General features: G+C 44.6%; 1 protein-coding gene across 1 annotated transcript; it reads right to left on the reverse strand.

The window, feature by feature from the left end:
- Nucleotides 1–2,785: 2,785 nt before the first annotated feature.
- coq7 (coenzyme Q7 homolog, ubiquinone (yeast)) lies at nt 2,786–19,988 on the reverse strand. Its single transcript, XM_080207052.1, has 5 exons — nt 19,703–19,988; nt 11,126–11,240; nt 7,278–7,417; nt 6,048–6,116; nt 2,786–3,693 (listed from the first exon to the last, which is right to left on the reverse strand). Exons 1-5 carry the CDS (start codon nt 19,949–19,951, stop codon nt 3,616–3,618), a joined length of 651 nt encoding a protein of 216 aa, XP_080063178.1. The 5' UTR covers nt 19,952–19,988; the 3' UTR covers nt 2,786–3,615.
- Between the last annotated feature and the right edge of the window lie 570 nt (nt 19,989–20,558).

Genomic DNA, 20,558 nt, shown 5'->3' on the forward strand with positions numbered 1-20,558 from the left:
GGTAGCAACATTACAGTGTCTGTTAGCAAACTAACAGCACAAAAACTTTAATTAATATTTATTTCTACTCCGTGTGTATCAGCATCTCCACATCATATCAATTTAAATTAAGATCAATGACTCAGTCATCCAAACATCAGTGGTGGGAAAAACTAACTGTTCACAACACAGCCAAGGGCTGCGGAATGGTCACTCTGCAGCTGAGAGGGGGGGGAGGATGCTGGAACTATTGGAGATACAGAACAAGCTGCCAAGATGGTAGTGGACCAGCCAGCTAATCAGTGAGAGATCTGTTCCCCAATCCTCTCAATATGGCTTTAACAAAAATTCCCAAAGGTAAAGTAAATCATATTTTCAATGCTGCATCACATTAAACTCACATCCTTAACTATAAAAATCATCTAGGAACCAGCATCACACAGACAAAAAGATTACATGGGTGTGGAGTAAAAAGATGCCAGAGCATACAGGGATTCAATTATATATGAAAATCTCATTGGTGAATAAACAAACGGATGTTTATTTATTAGTGTTATAAGTAGGCTTACATTAACACTGCCATGAAGTTACTGTGAAAATCCCCTAGCTGCCACACTCTGACACCTGTGCAGGTTAATGCACTGCACCAGCTCATCTTTGGACTGTAGGATGAAAGTGGAGCACCCGGAGGAAAGCCATGCAGAGTCTTCACAGACACTGACTCAAACCAGAAATTAAACCCGTGTCCCTGGTGCTGTGAGGCAGCAGTACTAACCACAGTGCTGAACTGCCTTCTGAGAATAATACATGGAGATGCTGCCTTGACTCAAGGTTTATCAAATTTTGCAACATACAAACATAAGCCAAATTTTCTGGAAACAGCTTGCTTTGTTTGTGGCATACTGACCCCAGCAGTCATGTTCTGGGACTGCAGGTCAAGTCCTTTAATAATTTGAAGAGCTTTAATGCATTTTCAAAAACAGTTTTCTCATAGCTAGTGAAACATTAAATATTTGTCATAGAGTCATAGAGTTTACAGCATGGAAACAGGCCCTTCGGCCCAACTTGTCCATGTTGCCTTTTTTTTAAAACCCCTAAGCTGATCCCAATTGTCTGCATTTGGCCCATATCCCTCTATACCCATCGTACCCATGCAGCTATCTAAATGCTTTTTAAAAGACAAAATTGTACCTGCCTCTACTACTAACTCTTGTAGCTTATTCCAGACACTCACCACCCTCTGTGTGAAAAAATTGCCCCTCTGGACACTTCTATATCTCTCCCCTCTCACCTTAAACCTATGCCTGCAAGTTTTAGACTCCCCTATCTTTGAGAAAAGATATTGACTATCTAGCTCATCTATGAGCCTCATTATTTTATTGACCTCTATAAGATTACCCCTCAGCCTCCTACGCTCCAGAGGAAAAAGTCCCAGTCTATGTAGCCTCTCCTTATAACTCAATCCATCAAGTCCCGGTAGCATCCTAGTAAATCTTTTCTGCACTCTTTCTAGTTTAATAATATCCTTTCTATAGTAGGGTGACCAGAATTGTACACAGTATTCCAAGTGTGGCCTTACTAATGTCTTGTTCAACTTCAACAAGACATTTCAACTCCTGTATTCAATGTTCTGATGATGAAACCAAGCATGCTGAATGCCTTCTTCACCACTTTGTCCACCTGTGACTCCACTTTAATTTGTGTAAGGATTCAACATTTAATTCCTTCATCACAAAGTGGTATTGTTAGCTGTTCCACACATTTGACAAGACCACCAGCCATTATAACTAGGAATGCATTTCTTTTTTCTCTTCAATTCTCACTCCTGAATATCTTCCTTGTTTTCAGTGTCTACTCTTGTGGCATGGTGTTCCTCCAAGACCTCTCCCTGAGTGATTCTGATTCACTCATGATGACAGGATTTTTTAAAAAATTCATTTGTGGGATATGGCTGGCCAGCACTTATTGCCCATCCCGAGTTGCCCGGTGGCAGTTGAGAGTCAGCCACATTGCTGTGGCTCTGGAGTCACGTGTAGGCCCAAACCAGGGTAAGGACGGCAGATTTCCTTCCGTAAAGGACATTAGTGAACCAGGTGGGTCTTTTCGACAATCGACAATGGTTTCGTGGTCATCAACAGATTCTTAATTCCAGATACTTTTTTATTGAATTCAAATTCCACCATCTGCCGTGGTGGGATTCGAACCCAGGTTCCTGGAACATTAGCTGAGTTTTTGGATTAACAGGCTAGCGATAACACCACTAGGCCATTGCCTGCCCAATTTGGGGTGATCACTAGTTAGTGATTAGGAGTTAGGACTGTGGATCAAATTTCTCTTCCCCAACACAGGACAGAATTTCCCAGCCCTGCGGAGGTGGACTTGGAGATGAGGAGGCTGGGGGAAAGTGTCAGTGCTGACTCACCGCCACGCTCCTTCCTCATGCTTTTCCCAGCAGACAGTAACCCACGCAGCTGTATCTGCAACGTAAATCAGGCGAGGAGGCATTTAATAGTGATCTTTACAGCAGCAGTGCAATATTTCCAGCATTGTCTGGCTGAGTGCTCCACTACCATGAATGCAGCCCAGCTGCACAACACCAGGTCAAGGCTAAGTTGCAACTGAAAGAGATTTAAATGTTTTCAGCAGAAATCAGGAGAAAAACAGCAAGGTTATTGGCTTCCCAGCATTGCATTTGAATGTGGAATTCCTGGCAAGGAATATCACCAATCCGCATGGCTCCAGTGAGATCACAGCCACTTCCCTGACACTGATGGTGCTCACAGTAAGAAATCTGACAACACCAGACTTAAGTCCAATCGATTTATTTGATAGTAAACTCACAAGCTTTCTAGGTTTCCCTCTTCGTCAGGTGGATGCTGCAGGGTGGACCTCAGCGCCATTCCCACCGGTTACACACACACTGGGAGCTGCTGGCCGTCCTGGGACTGTCTCCCAAACCCACAGTGAGAGTGAGGAAGCAGGATAGTACTTACTGCCTTCCGCAAAATCCAGTGGAAAGTATGCTGCCACCTCGTGTGGATACAACCCCATCACCACGTTCCCAGCGTGCTAGGAATAATTCGGAAAATAACTGCGGAAACTATAGCAGAGCTGTGATCGACAAACTGAGCAGAAACATGGAGCCTTTCCGGTTCCTGTGGCTCAGAGACAGTGGCCAGCATTTTACCGACCCCAGGGCAGGCAAGGCTCACAGAACAGAATTCTCTATTGGCCTCACTCGAGTGAGGCTCATAAAATCCCGCCCATTAACTTTAAGGCTGTTCAGGGAAAAAAAAGAATCACCAGGGGATTGTGCAGATTCTTTTCCATGGTCCTCTGGAATTTTCACACTGGAATTTTAAACACTGCTGGTATACTGATCAAACAGGACAACTCTCCAACACTCAGGCAGCCAGGGCATGTTGTACACACTCCCAGTTAAACAAAGTATCTGCGAGCCTGGAAAATAGGCTCCCATTGATACAGCATACACATGTACATACTCTTCATTTCATAATTGAAAAGACTGTGGGACAAGTGCATACCACAATAAATTAAAACATTAACCTATTTTACTATATATTGGTCATCTATATTACAGATTGTACACAGTTCAATGACTAAACGGAGAAATGTTTAAATACGTTCAGATATGTAGATAGCGGCCTTGCACCCAGCTTGTATAACATTCTTCAACAATGAATAAGCAGGTGCCTAAAAAAAACAAGAGAGAATAAATCAACACAGCTTTTCCCAATGTTTCTCATTCCCTTTTCTATCATCCCTATGTTAGCCTTGGCTAGTGAGCTGATTATGAAACTACCAGATTATTGTAAAGCACAAATAATGTTTCCTTCATCTTTTATGTTCTAACCTATCTACACTTCCAGATCCACAGCAACATGGTAACTGCTCTCTGGAAAAGCCTAGCAAGCCATTCCATTGGGCCATTTGGGATTGACAATAAATGCTAGTTTTGGCAACACACACACACCATGAGAGAATAAATAGGTCCGTTGTTCTGCAACAACCTGCATTTGATCTTCAATTCAGAGCATTAGTTGCAAAATGCCCCAGTGTGTTTTACCCACTGTCTGGAAGGTCAACTGTGGTCGCTACGAGAGGACACAGGTTTAAGGTGCTGGGAAGCAAGTACAGAGGAGATGTTAGGGGAAAGTTTTTCACTCAGAGGGTGGTGAGTGAGTGGGATCGGCTGCCGTTGGTGGTGGTAGAGGCGAACTCACTGGGGTCTTTTAAAAGACTTCTGGATAAGTATATGGGATCTAATGGCATTGGAAGTTACAGATAGTTCTATGGCTTGGAAGGTATAGATGTGATCGGTGCGACTTGTGGGCCGAAGGGCCTGTTTGTGCTGTAGTGTAAATGTATTCAGTTGCCTTCACTCTCTTTAGGCTTTGCCTCATGTCTACACAGGTTGAAGTGCTATTGACCATAGGAGAGAGGAGCGAGACATACAAATCCAGCTGCTTTTTATAAGACTTCCTTGCATTACAAGAATACACATTTATGGTTCAAAAGAGCTGCCAGAGTCCCAGCAAAGCCCACTTCCATTTGAGGGGTTTTCACAGGATGTGGCTGTCACTGGCTGGCCAGCATTTATTGCCATCCCCAATGGCCCTCCAGAAAGTGGTGGTCAGCTGTCTTCTTGAACTTCTGTCTATTTGGTATAGGTACATCCAGAGTGCTGTTAGGGAGGAAGTTCCAGGATTTTGACCCAGTGACAGTCCAAAGTCAGGATAATGAGTGGAAGGAAATTGCAGATGCTCATGTTCCCAGGTGTCTGCTACCATTGTCTTTCCAGATAGCAATGGTCGTGAGTCTGAGAAGTGCTAAGAAGCCTAGATTAGATGTTGCAATGCATGTTGTAGATGGTACACACTGCTATCACTGTGCATTGCTGGTGGATGGAGTGGATGAAGTGCCAATCAAATGTGCTGCTTTGTCCTGGATGGTGTTGAGCTTTAAGTGTTATTGGAGTTGCACTCATCCAGGCAAGTGGAGAGTATTTCATCACACTTCTTATTTGTGCCTTGTAGTCGGTGGATAGGATTTGCAGAGCCAAGCTTCTCACTGCAGAATTCCCAGCCTCTGACCTGCTCTGCTAATCACAGCATTTGTGGGTAGTTCAATTTAGTTTCTGGTCAACGTTAACCCCTAGTTAACCTCTTGATAGTGGAGGATTCAAGAATAGTGATGTCACTATGTCAAGGGGAGATGGTTCGATTCTCTCTTGTTGGAAACGGTCATTGCCTGGCACTTTAATGGCAAGTAACAATTGTGCCAAATATCAGGCCGAGCCTGAACATGGACACTGATGACTTCAGCACCTGAGGATCACGAATGATACTGAACATGGTGCAATCAGCAAACATCCCCATTTCTAACTTATGATGCAAAGTAGGTCATTGATGAAGCAGCTGAAGATGGCTGAGCCAAGGGCATTATCTGGAGGAACCCATGCAGTGATGTCTCAGAACAGACCTTCAACAACCACAGTCATCTTCCTTTGTGCTAGGAATGACAGCAGAGAGCCTATTCCCCCAACTCCCACTAATTTCAGTTTTGCTGAAGCTCCTCGATGTAACTAGTCAAACTCTGCTTTGATGCAACGGCATTCATTCTCCCCTCATTCTCGGATTTCGCTCTTCTGTCCGTGCCTGGACCAAGAAGAGTGCTTGATGCTGACCATTAGTGGTGTCTGTGACAGTTCTACGATCTCTATGGATACAGTGTTACTACAGTAACAGTAAGGGTAAGAAATTTGTACTTGATTTATATACAGCTCAATGCCAGCCTGTGCCAACAGTGCCCATATGCTGCCTGATGGCAACATTCAGTGTCATCCTCTTTGAGGACACCCCTAAAGGCAGCATTCAGTGCATCCGAGAGGAGACTGTACATAACATATATAGAAATTATGGGTATGAACTCACTTACATCACTCATTGCACAGTCTATTACCTGCACAGGCAGCCCCTGGGCTCACTGTACAGCACTAACGTCGGTTAAGATATAAACAATAGAAAGAGCGTGAGCCAGCAGCCTACCATTTCTGCATCATGTGCTAACCCAGTGTCATGATGTTCCATCTCTTCATCCCGGAACTTCTTTAAAACCTGAAATAAATGTATAGTTATTCCTCCACAATACCGTTTAACAAGACCAAACTATTCCTTGCTGAACACAATGTGTAACAGTGGTCAAAATGTGAACATTACAAATTTACATCTCAGTACATTAACATCTTTATTTACAGACTATTAAACGCTGGTGCTCAGTCTTAATCAGGAAAGTGTTATTTAAATAAAGTACATTTATCCCTCGAGGTTCTCCATGATGAAGCTAAACCTGTTTTTGCAGATGTTGTGTTTTCTGCACAGCCCTGCAGTGCTTTTGGAAAATTGAAATGATAGTGTTCACACATAATTAATCTCCTATTTCATAAACATACCAGGTTGATAAACTAATAGACTCTCGTAGCAATATATTATTAGCTCAGTTTTATATAATTACAAACATAGCTTACCCAAGTATAATATTGGCACTATTACACCATGACTATGCAGTCAGTATAAATCCATTTCAAAAGTATCTTGTTGCGTGATTCACAGTGTATTTTCATTAATCTGTGTACTGAACCCAGTCTACAAGGAGACAATTTTAGACCACTTGTGCTTCCCACTGGGTGTTATATAATCCCAATCCAGTGCAAACACATTTTCACAGCAATATGTTGCTGCTGATCTCAGTGTTAAATAGAACTAAAAGTGTAATTCATATGCTGGCTGCTTCATTTATGTGCATATGTTTAATTTTGATGCAAATGCTATAGGGAAAATAACTCTGAAAAGTGGCATTTTTGGTGTTCAGATTCCACAGACCATACAAAGCTAAAGGAAAGCATTCCAAGTGCTTTCTTTACTACCTTATCTACCTGTCTTGCCACCTTTAGGGACCTGGTGGGACTGTGAGGATGAGAATCATATTAGCCATGATTGAACAGTGGAACAGAATCGATGGGGTGAATGACCTAATTCTGCTCCTATATCTTATGGTCTTATGCAGGCAGAGTTCCCTTTTTGACCAGCTTCTCACCAGTTCCTCCCTCCCAAATTACTGAAAAATGAATTGGAGTTAAGAAACTTGGTAACAACAATTGAAGTATACGATAAATCTGTAGATTTAGGTTGCTCTATTTCAAAGCAGTCAAGCTGTGGCAGTTCCTTGACTGATAATTAGTACTTAGCAGTTATTTTCCCAATACCAAGAATGCTCACTTCAAGTAATTCTTTGTATTTTTCTGGATCTTCTTCCATTAACACCCGGATCTGATTGTTGTAGTGTTGTGATATACTCTCTTCAACTGCCACTGTACAAGCCATGGCACCCTCTTTTCCTAAAAGAGCTGTTCCAGCACCTAGGTGAAAAGGTGGCAGAAAGCACCAACTTATAATCAACAGTTAGCATACATCATTTCAAGGTCAACACCCATTGGATATAATTCCATTCAAATAATAACAGCACTGGATTTATTGATTTGTAATGGGGTTTTTATGTCAGAAGATCAGAGTTACTTTGGATGGCATGGTGGCACAGTGGTTAGCACTGCTACCTCAACTCCAGGGACCTGGGTTCAATTCCTGGCTTAGGTCATTGTCTATGTGGAGTTTGCATGTTCTCTCTGTGTCTGCATGGGTTTCCTCCGGGTGCTCCGGTTTCTTCCCACAGTCTGAAGGATGTGCTGGTTAGGTACATTAACCTGAGCAAGCACCAGAATGTGGTGAGTAGGGGAATTTTGCAGTAATTTCATTGCAATGTTAATGTAAGCTTTACATGTAACTTGTAAAGAAATAAATATACTCTGGTTACTTTACCAAAGTAACCAAATACATTAAACTCCACTTTTAAAAATGGATTCTGGGACCATGTCAAACTGAGAAAAACACCTTCATTTGAAAGCATAATGTTCTTTCTGAAGTTTGTTCAGGCATGTAACAGGTGTTAGTCTTGTCTCTAATACTACACTAGATAAAAACTTTGAAATTTGCTTCACATAACTCGGAAGGGAGCTCAAACAAAAAGAAATGGCAACAGCCCTTCAATCCAACCAACTGAAAAATGGTACTGGGACTTGCCCATTGTCACAGCTCTGGGCAAAACTATTTGAAGGAAGGAAAAATAATTTAATTTATAAATGTAATCATGTTGTGAAATGTACATTTTTTAATCCCTTATACTACAAAAGAAATAGGAGCAGGAGTAGGCCATCTCGCTCCTCGAGCCTGCTCTGCCATTCAATAAGATCATGGCTGATCAATAATGGGTTCAGTTCCACTTTCCCGCTTTCTCCCCATAACCCTTAATTCCCTTATTGGTTTCCTTATATTAAAAATAAAATGGTCGGTTATTGAGAGGAAAGGAATGTCAGATGACGGAAACATGCTTACAACATAAGGAAACTTGATGCCAGACTGCACAATGCAGATAGGCAGGAAAGTCAGTTTTGAAGAGGACACAAGGCGTCTGCAGAAGATTAGGTGGCAGAGTAAACATTTGGCAGATGGAGTATAACGAGGGAAACTGTGAACTTGTCCACTTTGGCAGGAATAAAAAAGTTGCATTTTATTTAAATAGAATGATGGTAAAGAGGAAATTGGGTGTCATATTACAAGCAGCACAAGTTAGTATGTATGTACAGCAAGTGATTAAGAAAGCTGTTTATTCTAAGAGGAATTGAATATAAAAGCAGGAATGTTTCAGTACAGTTGTACAGGGTATAGCTGAGACCACATGTAGAGCACAGTGTACAGTTTTGATCTCCTTACTTAAGAGATATAATTCCATTACAAGCCATTCAGAGAAGGTTCATTTGACTGATCATTAGAATAAGGGAGTTAAATTTATTTTTTAGTTTCACAAGTAAACTTACATTAACACTACAATGAAGTTACTGTGAAAATCCCCTAGTCACCACACTCCAGTGCCTGGTCGAGAATGCTAAGGGAGAATTTAGCACGGTCAATGCATCTAACCAGCACTTCTTTTGGACTGTGGGAGAAAACCAGAGCACCTGAAAGAAACCCACGACTCACAAGGAGAACATGCAGGCTCCGCACAGCCAGTAACCGAACCTGGGTCCCTGATTCCATGAGGCAGTGGTACTAACCACTGTACTGCCCAGGTTACCAAGTAAAGAAAGGTTGGACAAGTTGGGCCTGTATCCAGTGGAGTTTAGAAGAATGAAGTGATCTGATTGAAACATACCAGCTCTTGAAGGAACTTGACAGGTTGGATGCTATGGGGATGTTTCCCCTAGTGGGAGTGACTAAAAGTAAGGGACACAGTTTGAAGATGAGAAGACAGAGATAAGGAATATTAGTTATCTCGGAGGGTTGAGAGATTGTGGAACATACTTGCCCAGAGAGTGAAGGCAGTCACTGAATACTTCCAGGGTTGAATTAGATAGATTCCTGATTGACATGGAAGTCAAAGAGCATTGGGTCAGGAAAGAAAGTGGAGCTGAGGCCCTGATCACACTGAATGATAGGACTGGCTTGAGGGGCCGAATGGCCTATTCCTGGTCCTTATGGTGATATATTCTCATTACAAAGTAACAGCTATTGTGTCCCACACTGAAAAAACTTACAGGGATAAATGGTCCATAGGTACCAGAATGCTTGCCAAAGCTCCACATCATTCAAGGCATATTCATGTACAATATAAAAGGTTCTGTGCGGAGCCCAATGTTCCCCTTCAGTCCCCATAGCCCTGCAAATGCACATTCAAATTTCCTTTCAAAATCAATGACTGTCTCTGTACCCAGTACCGTCCAGGGCAGAGGTGCCCAGGTCATTAACGCTTCTGTGTAAAACAAGGTCTTGCTCACATCCCCATTGCATCTCTTGTCTGAAAGCTTATGTCTGGCTGCCCTGATTCCTATACAATCACAGAACAAGATCAATCTTTCCTTCTTTACCTCACCTAAAGCCGCCATCACTTTGTACACTTCTATCCAATCTCCTCTCAATTTCCTTTGCCCCAAGAACAGTTCCAACTTTTCCAACCTAATCTTGGGGGGAAAAAAAAATCCCCAACCATTCAGGTAACACTCTTCTTCATCAAGAACCCTCACATCCTTCCTAAACTGGGATGACAAGGTTGGACTCATAACAAAGTTTGATGGAGTTTCAGTGTAACTACCCTGCTTCTGTACTCAATATGAAACGCATAATCGCACTATGCCTGTCACCTCCAAAGATCTAAGCATCTTAACCTCAGTCTCTGTTCCTGCTCAAATTTCAGAACTATGCACTAAATCTAAATTGTCTCCCTGATCCATTCTGCCAAAATGCATCACCTCGCACTGTTCCACGTTAAATCTCATTTGTAACTTGCCTGCCCACTCTCCTAGTGCATCGGGATGTATCATCCTCATCATTTGCCACTTCTAATGTATCTTTGGCATCACAGGCAAATTTTGAAATTCTACTCCATATTTCAAGATCCAAATAATTTATATATAGTAAAATAATCAGCGGTCCTTGGGGAACACAACTGTCTACCATCCTTCAGTCTGAAAGATAACCATGGGTGTCACAGTGGTCAGCACTGCTGCGTCACAGTGCCTGGTTCAATTCCCGCCTCGGGTGGCTTGTCTTTGTGGAGGTTAGGTGGATTTGCCATGCTAAATTGCCCCACAGTACCTCAAGGTGTGTAGGTGAGGGGGATTAGTGGGGTAAATTATGGGGATATGGTGGGGGCTGGGCCTGGGTCAGATGCTCTGTTGGGGAGTTGGTGCAGATTTCATGGGCTGAATGGCCTCCTTCAGCACTGTTGGGACTCAATGATCAATTACTTTTTGTCCTTCAGAGAATTTTTTATCCAATTGAACAGTGACCTTACTATTTCATAAGTGTCAACTTTGCTAACCAGCCTTTTATACCATATTTTGTCAAATTCTTCCTTAAAATTCATTGAGACAGCATTCACTGTATTTCCTTCCATGACCTTCTCTGTTATATATTTAAACATTCAATTAGATTAGTCAAGCATGGTCAGAGCCGTGTGGGACCTTATTAATTTATTGAACGTAGAATAGAAATTTTAAACATAGATAGATGTTTACCCAATACGAATCCAGCAACATTCCAGATGGGTATTAGAAGGGTTGGCCGAACTCGGTGATCAACTATCAATTCATTGAATTTCTCCAGGTGTTCCTTTTCTTGATCCCACATTTGCTGTTAATACGAGGATTAATTTCAGTTAATTTACAGTAAAATCAATCGTAACTAATTTATAAACTTGCTGTTAAGGATATTTTTGGCTATGAAAAAGTCCCTAGTCCCCATTTTAAAATTAACATTTACATTTCAACTTTTCTTTTCATAGTAAACAGAAAATCTTAATTTAGCTATCAAAATTAAAAACCCATGTTTAATGTAGTTACAGGTTTGTTCATTTACACAACTGGTTAGATCTCTGTAGGAAAACACAATATTGACAATATGAATACATTTTGGTGCAAGTAATGTACCAGCATTCCAAAGTATAAAAATTGTATGTGGAGTTTTTGCATTATTTTCTATTCTGCCACATTAGTTTATTATTTTCCAAAGTTTATTCTCCCATGAATTAAAGGCCAGAGAACGGCAAATAAATCAAATCGCTTTATTATAGTCACATGTATTAACATACAGGGAAAAGTATTGTTTCTTGCATGCTATACAAAGAATACCATTCATAAAGAAAGAAAGGAGTGCAGAATATAGTGTTACAGTCATAGCTAGGATGTAGAGAAAGATCAACTTAATGTGAGGTAGGTCCATTCAAAAGTCTGATGGTAGCAGGGAAGAAGCTGTTCTCAAGGTGGTTTGTACGTGACCTCAGACTTTTGTACCATTTTCCCGATGGAAAGTGGTGGAAGAGTATGTCCAGAGTCCTTAATTATGCTGGCTGCTTTGCCAAGGCAGCGGGAATTCAATGGATGGGAGGTTGGTTTGAGTGATGGACTGGGCTTCATTCACGATCTTTAGTTTCTTGCAGTCTTGGACAGGGCAGGACCCATACCAACCAGAAAGAATGCTTTCTATGGTGCATCTGTAAAGGTTGGACAGAATCATAGCTGACATGCCAAATTTCCTTAGTCTTCTGAGAAAGTAGAAGTGTTGATGGGCTTTCTTAGCTATAGTGTCAGCATTGTGTGTGTGTGTGTGTGTGTGTGTGTGTGTGCGTGCGTGCGTGTTTTGGGGGGGGGGGGGGGGGAGCGGGGAGCGGGGAGCGGGGATGCTGAGTGTGGGTAGAAAGGTTGTTGGTGACCTGGGCACCTAAAAACTTGAAGCTCTCAATCATTTCTATTTTGTCCTCATCAATACAGACAGGACAACATCCTCTACTACGTTTCCTGAAGTCAGTGAATATCTCCTTCGTTTTGTTGACGTTGAAGAGAGATTATTGTTGCCGCATTAGTTCACCAGATTCTCTATCTCATTCCTGTACTCCATCTCATCATTGTTTGAGATCTGAACCACTACGATTGTGTCATCAGCAAACCTGAAAATCAAATTGGAGGGGAATTTGGCTGCACAGTCATAGGTGTATAAGGAGTATAGTCAGGGGCTGAGAACACAGCCTTGTGGGGCACTGGTGTTGAGGATGATCATGGAGAAGGTGTTGTTGCCTATCCTTACTGATTGTGGTCTATGGGTCAGGAAGTTCAGGATCCGGTCAGAGGGAGGTGCCAATGCCTAGGCCATGGAGTTTGGAGATGAGTTTTGTAGGAGCAATGGTGTTGAAGGCTGAGCTGTAGTCAATAAATAGGAATCTGACAGAGGTGTCCTTATTATCTAGGTGTTCCAAGACTGAGTGCAGGGCCAGGGAGATGGCGTCTGCTGTGAACCTGTTGCATCAGTAGGCAAACTGTAGTGGATCCAGGCAATCTGGGAGGCTGGAATTGATTTGTGCCATGACTATTCTTCACAATGAAGAATATCAGAGCCACCGGTTGATAGTCATTAAGGCACACTGCTTGGCTTTGTTTTTGGTGTGAGGACGATGTTGGTCTCCTTGAAGTAGATCAGGACCTCAGGTTGTTGTAAAGAGAGATTGAAGATGTCTGTGAATACCACCCCCACCCCCAGCTGATCCTCGCAGGATCTGAGTGTACATCCAGGTACCCCTTCAGGGACAATTGCTTTCCATAGGTTGACCTTCAAGAAAGCTGCTCTGACGTCTGCAGTGGTGACCTCAGTTACAAGTTCATCCAGGGCTTCCAGAGTGGAGGGCACGCATTCACTGACCTCTTGCTCAAAACGGGCATAGAATGCATTGAGCTAATTGGGAAGGTGTGGATTGGAGCTGGCAATTTTACATGCCTTCATCTTGTAGCCTGTTATATCTTGCAGACCTTGCCATAGTCGACGGACGGATGGGGGGTTCGGTGTGGCTAGCCTGGGACTCTAGCTTGGTCTGGTACTGTTTTTTGACATCTTTGATGCATCTCCTTAGATTGTATCTGGCTTTCTTGTATAGGGCAGGATCACCTGGCTTGAACGCCTCAGACCTGGACTTCAGCAAGCAGTCGATATCCCAGTTCATCCACGGTTTTCGGTTGACAGATAGGTAAAGGTAAATGACAGAAGATACACAAAATCACAATAATCTTCATATTAGTAAAATTGAGTGGCACAGTGATTAGCACTGCTGCCTCACAGCACCAGGACCCGAGTTCAATTCCAGCCTTGGGAGACTGTTGGTGTGGGTTTCCTCCAAGTGTTCTAGCTTCCTCCCACACTCCAAAGATGTGCAGGTTAGGTGGATTTGTGGGGTAAATGTGCTGGTTAAGGGAATGGGGCAGATGATGACCCTGGGTAAGATGCACTGTTGGAGAGTCACTGCAGACTCAGTGATCTGAATAGCCTCTTTCTGAACTGTAAGGATTCTACGATCTTTCATAAATGTTAATTACTTGTTACATTAATCTAATTCTCAAGTCTTTTTCCCTGCCATGTGATTCCACAAGGATAGAAAGATTGGACAGAGCAGTAAATTCAGGATATTCTAACTCAATGATCAATGCCACCTTGTATCCAATTACATTGCCTTCTGTTAACTTCAAATATACCAAGTTTCATGAATTTATCACTAATTGAGATGCCGTTTTCCAGTAAAATACCTTACCCATGATAGATTTCTGAAACAGCCAGTAAGATAGACACCTGGGCACTGCATCAAAGCCAATCACTGCTGATAATCTGAGCTTTGACCAATAGGAGAGGAAGGTTGAGATGTGTGAATCTAACGGATCAATAGCAGAAGTTGGGTTGTTGATCCCGCACAGTGAGAGGGTTGCTTAGCTCAGTTGGATAGATAGCTCGGTGTGGTGCAGATCAGCAACAGAACGGGTCCAACCCAACCATGGTGGTTTATGAAAGACTGCTTCCTTGCCTTACACACCTGATTTGCAGTGTGTTCCCCATAACCAGCTTTATAAGCATGGGAAGAGCAAGTGGAGCTGCTGGTGACTCCAAGAACAGGAAAATACCCTGTCAGCATTCCGCAGGGACTGTTCCTGTCAGGATATCCTGGTCCAATCCTCTATCACATCCAACACCTTACTCCCTTCCCACAGCAACTTCCACACAACCATAGAAGGTGCAACACCTATCCCTTCACCACCTCTGTGCTCACCATCCAAGGGCGCAAACACACTTTTCAGGTGAAGCAGCGCTTCACGTGCACCTCCTTCAATCTGGTCTACTGCGTTCACTGTTCCGAATGATGTGCACTCTACGTCAGAGACACCAAACCCAGACTGGCTTTGCAAAACTCCTTCGATCCGTCCACAAGCTGGACCCAGACCTTACTGTCACTTGTCATTTTACAATCCACCCTGCTCTCCTGTCCACATGTCCACCTTTGGTCTTTTGCAATGTTCCAGTGAAGCCCAACATAAACTGGTTATGGGAACTGAGCAGATGATGACCCTGGTAAGATGCTCTGTCGGAGAGTCACTGCAGACTCAATGGCCAGAAAAGCCCCTTTCTGCACTGTAAGGATTCTACGATCTTTCATAAATGCTTCGCCCGCCCCACCAGGACCCTTTGTCACATCTCAGGTTGTTCTTTGACACACTGCTTACCCTTCTTCCACCATTAACACATTCTGATCTCTCAATGTGCCATTATCAGGACCCTTGTCAGCCACAATCACCACCATTCACATTCGCTTTGTCTTTATGTCTATGACATTTTTGTCAAACTCTCCCTTGCCTCAACTTCTCGCTGGCTATCTATCCAGCCCACCATCTTCCCACATCAGTATAAATAACATCCTATTACAAACTGTCTTCAGCTCTGACGAAGAGTCATCCAGCCTTGAAATGCTGGCTCTATTCTCTCTCCTCAGATGCTGTCAGAGCTGCTGAGATTTTCCAGCATTTTCTGTTTTTGTTTCAGATTCCAGCATCCGCAGTATTTTGCTTTAATTTTGGTGTTTAACTCACTGCTGTTTCTCTTCCAGGAATATCTTTCCTGAAGAACTGCTCCTCTCTTTGACAGGATTTCCACTTGTCTCTTTCACCCTATCCACCTTCACTGTTTTCCATTTCCCTCTTGATGTTTGACACAGTGTTAACCTGAACTCGTTTTCACAGACACATCTCCTTCCTCACCACTGTCTCCATCTGATTCCATGTGGATTCCGATTGAAATTTTACTCTGAATGATACAAATCCACTCTATCTCAAAGCAGTCCTTTTCCGCAGTATCATTTCATTCTTCATCTTATCCAATACCTTAACAAAATCCCTTTTCACTTCCTTTCAGGTGTGAAGGAACAGCTCCAACAACTCATTGATATCAATCCAGGACCCGACACCCTTCCCATCCCTCCAACCATATCCTTTCTAACCCCAGCCTTGCTGTGTATTCACTATATCCTCTGATCATCTCCTCTCAGGGGCTGAACATTCTGCACTCAGCAAAGGACTCAGTTTTATACACTTTTTTTCAGTAATTTGTGGGGCATTGGCTTTGCTGGCTGGCCAGCATTTATTGCCCACCCCTAGTTGCCTGGGGGCAATTGAAACTCAACCAAATTGCTGTAGCTCTGGAATCACGTGGGCCAGACCAGGTAAGGACAGCAGATTTCCTTCCCTAAAGGAGAAGGAAATCGATGAATTTCAGGCTTGACGCAATACTGAACTCCTCCACCACCTTCCTTTCTGTCCTCATTTCTTTGGGCAGAAATCCTTCTCTCCTGTTCAAAAGAGCACCCAGAGAAAAATCATACAGACAGGGGAGAATGTGCAAACTCCACACAGACAGCGACCCAAACAGAGAATCAAACCCGGGTCTCTAGAAAGTGGGTTCCCAGACACGCGTACTTTGTTTGAATAGAGGGGAGTACGGTAGGATGAGAGAAGAATTGGCGAATGTGGACTGGGGGAGCGCGTTGGAGGGAGGGTCTGCTGAGGAGCAGTGGAGGATCTTTAAGGAGATCTTTCTTGGTGCTCAGCGGAAATTTATTCCGATGGTCAAAAAGGACCGTAGGAGGAGAGGTAATAAGCCGTGGATAACGAAGGAGGTGAAGGAAAGTGTTAAATTAAAAGCAGAGGAATTTAGAGTAGCTAAGAGTACTGGGCGAGAAGAGGATTGGGAGAGGTTTAAATGTCAACAAAGATTGACAAAGAAGTTGATAAAGAAGGGTAGGAGAAACTATGAAGCTGGGCTAGCGCTTAATATAAAAAAGGATAGCAAGAGTTTTTATAAATATATAAAAAGGAAGAGGCTGGCTAGGGTGAACGTTGGTCCTTTAGAGGATGAGAAAGGGGACCTAGTGGTAGGGGATGGGGATATGGCTAAGGTATTGAATAACTTTTTTGTTTCTGTCTTCAGGGAGGAGGACGTGAATAATTTGCCGGGTGTTAGTGATGGAAAGGTGGTAGGACTGGAGGGTCTTAATGACATTACTGTTACTAGAGAGGTGGTGCTCGACAGACTGGAGGGGCTGATTGTGGACAAGTCCCCAGGACCGGATGGAATGTATCCGAGGGTTCTGAAAGAAATGGCGGAGGTGATAGTGGATGCCTTGGTGGTTATTTTCCAGACGTCGTTGGATTCCGGGGAAGTGCTGGAGGATTGGAAAACGGCTAATGTTACACCGTTGTTTAAGAAGGGTGCCAGGCAAAAGGCAGGGAATTATAGGCCGGTTAGTTTAACGTCTGTGGTAGGTAAAATGTTGGAATCCGTCATTAAGGAGGAAATTGCGAGGCATCTTGAAGGGAACTGCTTGATAGAGCAGACGCAGCACGGTTTCATTAAAGGGAAATCGTGTCTGACAAATTTACTGGAGTTCTATGAGGATGTGTCTAGGGCGGTGGATAGAGGAGAGCCGGTGGATGTGGTCTTTCTGGATTTTCAGAAGGCTTTTGACAAAGTACCTCACAAGAGGTTATTGCAGAAGGTCGAGGGACATGGAGTTGGGGGTAAGGTGTTAGCGTGGATAGAGGATTGGTTGTCAAATAGGAGGCAGAGAGTGGGGGTCAACGGGTGCTATTCGGATTGGTGGATGGTGACTAGTGGAGTGCCCCAGGGGTCGGTGCTGGGGCCTCAGCTTTTTACCATTTATATAGATGATCTGGAGGAGGGAACCGAGTGTAGGGTGTCGAAATTTGCTGATGACACCAAGATTGGGGGAACGGCAAATTGTGCGGAGGGTGTGGAGAGTCTGCAGAAGGATCTAGATAGGCTGGGCGAATGGGCCAGGAAATGGCAAATGGAATTTAATGTTGGCAAGTGTGAGGTGGTCCACTTTGGTAGGAAGAATGGTAGGAAGGACTATTACTTACGGGGCGAAAAACTGCAGCATGCGATGGTGCAGAGGGACCTCGGGGTCCTTGTGCATGAGTCGCAAAAACCCAGCTTGCAGGTGCAGCAGGTGGTCAGGAAGGCAAATGGGATGCCGGCCTTCATAGCGAGGGGGATTGAATATAAAAGTAGGGAGGTCTTGCTGCAGCTGTATAGGGCATTGGTGAGGCCGCAGCTGGAGTACTGTGTGCCGTTTTGGGCGCCGCACCTGCGCAAAGATATTTTGGCCTTGGAGGGAGTGCAGAGGAGGTTTACTAGGCTGATACCGGAGTTGAGGGGGTCGAGCTATGAGGAGAGGCTGAAGAAACTAGGCTTGTACTCGTTAGAGTTTAGAAGAATGAGGGGAGATCTCATTGAGATGTATAAGATGATGAATGGGATGGATAGGATAGAGGTGGAGAGACTCTTCCCGCTCAAAAAAGACAGTAGGACTAGGGGGCACAGCCTCAAGGTAAAGGGGGTGCGGTTTAGAACGGAGTTGAGGAGGAACTTCTTCACTCAAAGGGTGGTGAATCTCTGGAATTCTCTGCCCGTTGAAGTGGTGGAGGCTGCCTCGCTAAATATTTTTAAGACGCGGGTTGATGGGTTTTTGATCAGAGAGGGGATTAAGGGTTATGGGGAGAGGGCGGGAAAGTGGAACTGAGCCACGACAGATCAGCCATGATCTTACTGAATGGGGGGGGCAGGCTCGAAGGGCTAGATGGCCTACTCCTGCTCCTATTTCTTATGTTCTTATGAGAGACAGCACTACTAATCACTGTGCCACAATGCCACCCATCGCTCTCCTGGGTCAAAACCTGGCTTGTCATCAAAGTCACCGACAAGGGTAGTGCTGTTGTTGTGGGGCGTACGGACCTCTACCTCAGTGGCTGAGTATCAACTCTCAGACACTTCCTCCCACCTGCCCCTGGACGATGACCCCACCACTGAACATCACAGTACTGTTTCCAGGACTGTCACTGACCTCATCGCCTCTGGAGATCTTCCCTCTAAAATTTCCAACCTCAGTCCTCTCACCCCAGCCAACTAACTTCTACTTCTTTCCCTATAGGGCCATCCTGTCAGCCTGTTCCTGCCACAGAGCTCCTTTCCTCCTATCCTGAGTCCATTCTCTTTCCTCCTGGCCAGTCCCTTCCCACATACATTCATGAAGTGGGGATGTCGGTGTTGGGCTGGAATGGGCACAGTAAGAAGCCTCACAACACCAGGTTAAAGTCCAATAGGTTTATATGCAATCACGAGCTTTCAGAGTACTGCTTCTTCATTAGGCGAGTGGTGTTGTGAAACTTTACTGTGCTCACCTACATTTATGAATCCTCTGATGCCCTACACTATATCAACAACTTCCAGTCTCCCAGCCCAAATCACCTCCTCTTCACCATGGATGCCCAATCCCTCTACAGCTCCATTCCCCACCAGGATGGCCTGAGGGCTCTCCACTGGGACAGACATCCAAACAATCCCCATCCACCGTCCCTCTCCTCCATCTGGCTGGATCTGACGCTCAATAAATTCTCCTTTAACTTGTCTCAGTTTCTCCAAATAAGAGGTGTTGCTATGGGAACCAGCCTGGGTCTGAATTATGGCTCTGTCTGGATGGAATATTAGATTCTGGTTAACACTAACCTGGGTAACAGGCCCCAGTTAGTGGTAAAGTGCTGGTTAATACCAGGTTAATGGTTGAGCACTGGTTAACACTAATCTGAATGACAGGCCCAGGTTGTGGTTAAATGCTGGTTAACAGCAGGTACCAAGTTAGTGGTTGAGTGCTGGTTAATACCAGGTTAGGTGCTGGTTAACAGCAGGTTAGTGGTTAAGGGCTGGTTAACACTAACCTGGATGACAGGCCCCACTGGGGTCTTCCCCAGCACCGCCATTTGCCCGGCATAGATCCGATTCGCTCCAAACTCCCCGGCATGATCCACCCGGATAATCCGCCCCAGCATAGCCCTCTCAGCCGCCTCGCTCAGATACCGGGCAGGCTGGGCCCTCTGCAGGCCCAAATCAGGCCTAGAGCCCCGCAGCAACGAGCGGAAAGCAGCCGCCCCAATCCCAGAACCGGCCCTCACACAGATCCGCGCCATTATCCCGGAGAGTGAGGGGGGAGAAGCATCCGGGACACCCAGGGACACGCCCCTTCGCCGCGACCACGCCCTTTCGCTCCAGCCACGCCCCTTCACCGCGACCACGCCCTTTCACTCCAGCCACGCCCCTTCGCCGCGACCACGCCCTTTCGCTCCAGCCACGCCCCTTCGCTCCAGCCACGCCCCTTCGCCGCGACCACGCCCTTTCACTCCAGCCACGCCCCTTCGCCGCGACCACGCCCTTTCGCTCCAGCCGCGCCCCTTCGACACAACCACAACCCTTTCCCAATAAAAAGTCTCACAACACCAGGTTAAAATCCAACCAGTTTATTTAATAGTAAGCCACAAGCACAAGTTAAAGTGTACTTTAGCCTGGTCTTGTGAGGTTGCTTACTGTGTTCACCCCAATCCAAGTGCGGCATCTCTACATCATGATCATTCTTTCCGCCAGGCTACGCCCCTTCGCAATGGCCACGCCCTTTTCTTCTAGGGCACGCCCCTTCGCCACGACCATGGTCCTTACGATGCAGCCACGCCCCTTTGACAAAGCCACATCTCCTTCTGCTAGGCCACGCCTCTTCGACACCGCCGTGCCCCTTCGGTACGG

This window comes from Carcharhinus amblyrhynchos, chromosome 18 (genome assembly GCF_965287045.1).
Source record: "Carcharhinus amblyrhynchos chromosome 18, sCarAmb.v2.hapA, whole genome shotgun sequence".
In the NCBI taxonomy this organism is placed as follows: domain Eukaryota; kingdom Metazoa; phylum Chordata; class Chondrichthyes; order Carcharhiniformes; family Carcharhinidae; genus Carcharhinus; species Carcharhinus amblyrhynchos.

Excerpts from the sequence above, each read along its gene's own strand:
- coq7 (XM_080207052.1), bottom strand. The coding sequence starts at position 19,951 with ATGGCGCGGATCTGTGTGAGGGCCGGTTCTGGGATTGGGGCGGCTGCT. Across the intron at positions 11,241-19,702 it reads CAGTGGGGCCTGTCATCCAG|CAAATGTGGGATCAAGAAAA; the intron begins GTTAGTGTTAAC and ends TCGTATTAACAG. Across the intron at positions 3,694-6,047 it reads TAGCACATGATGCAGAAATG|GCACCTGCTTATTCATTGTT; the intron begins GTAGGCTGCTGG and ends TGTTTTTTTTAG.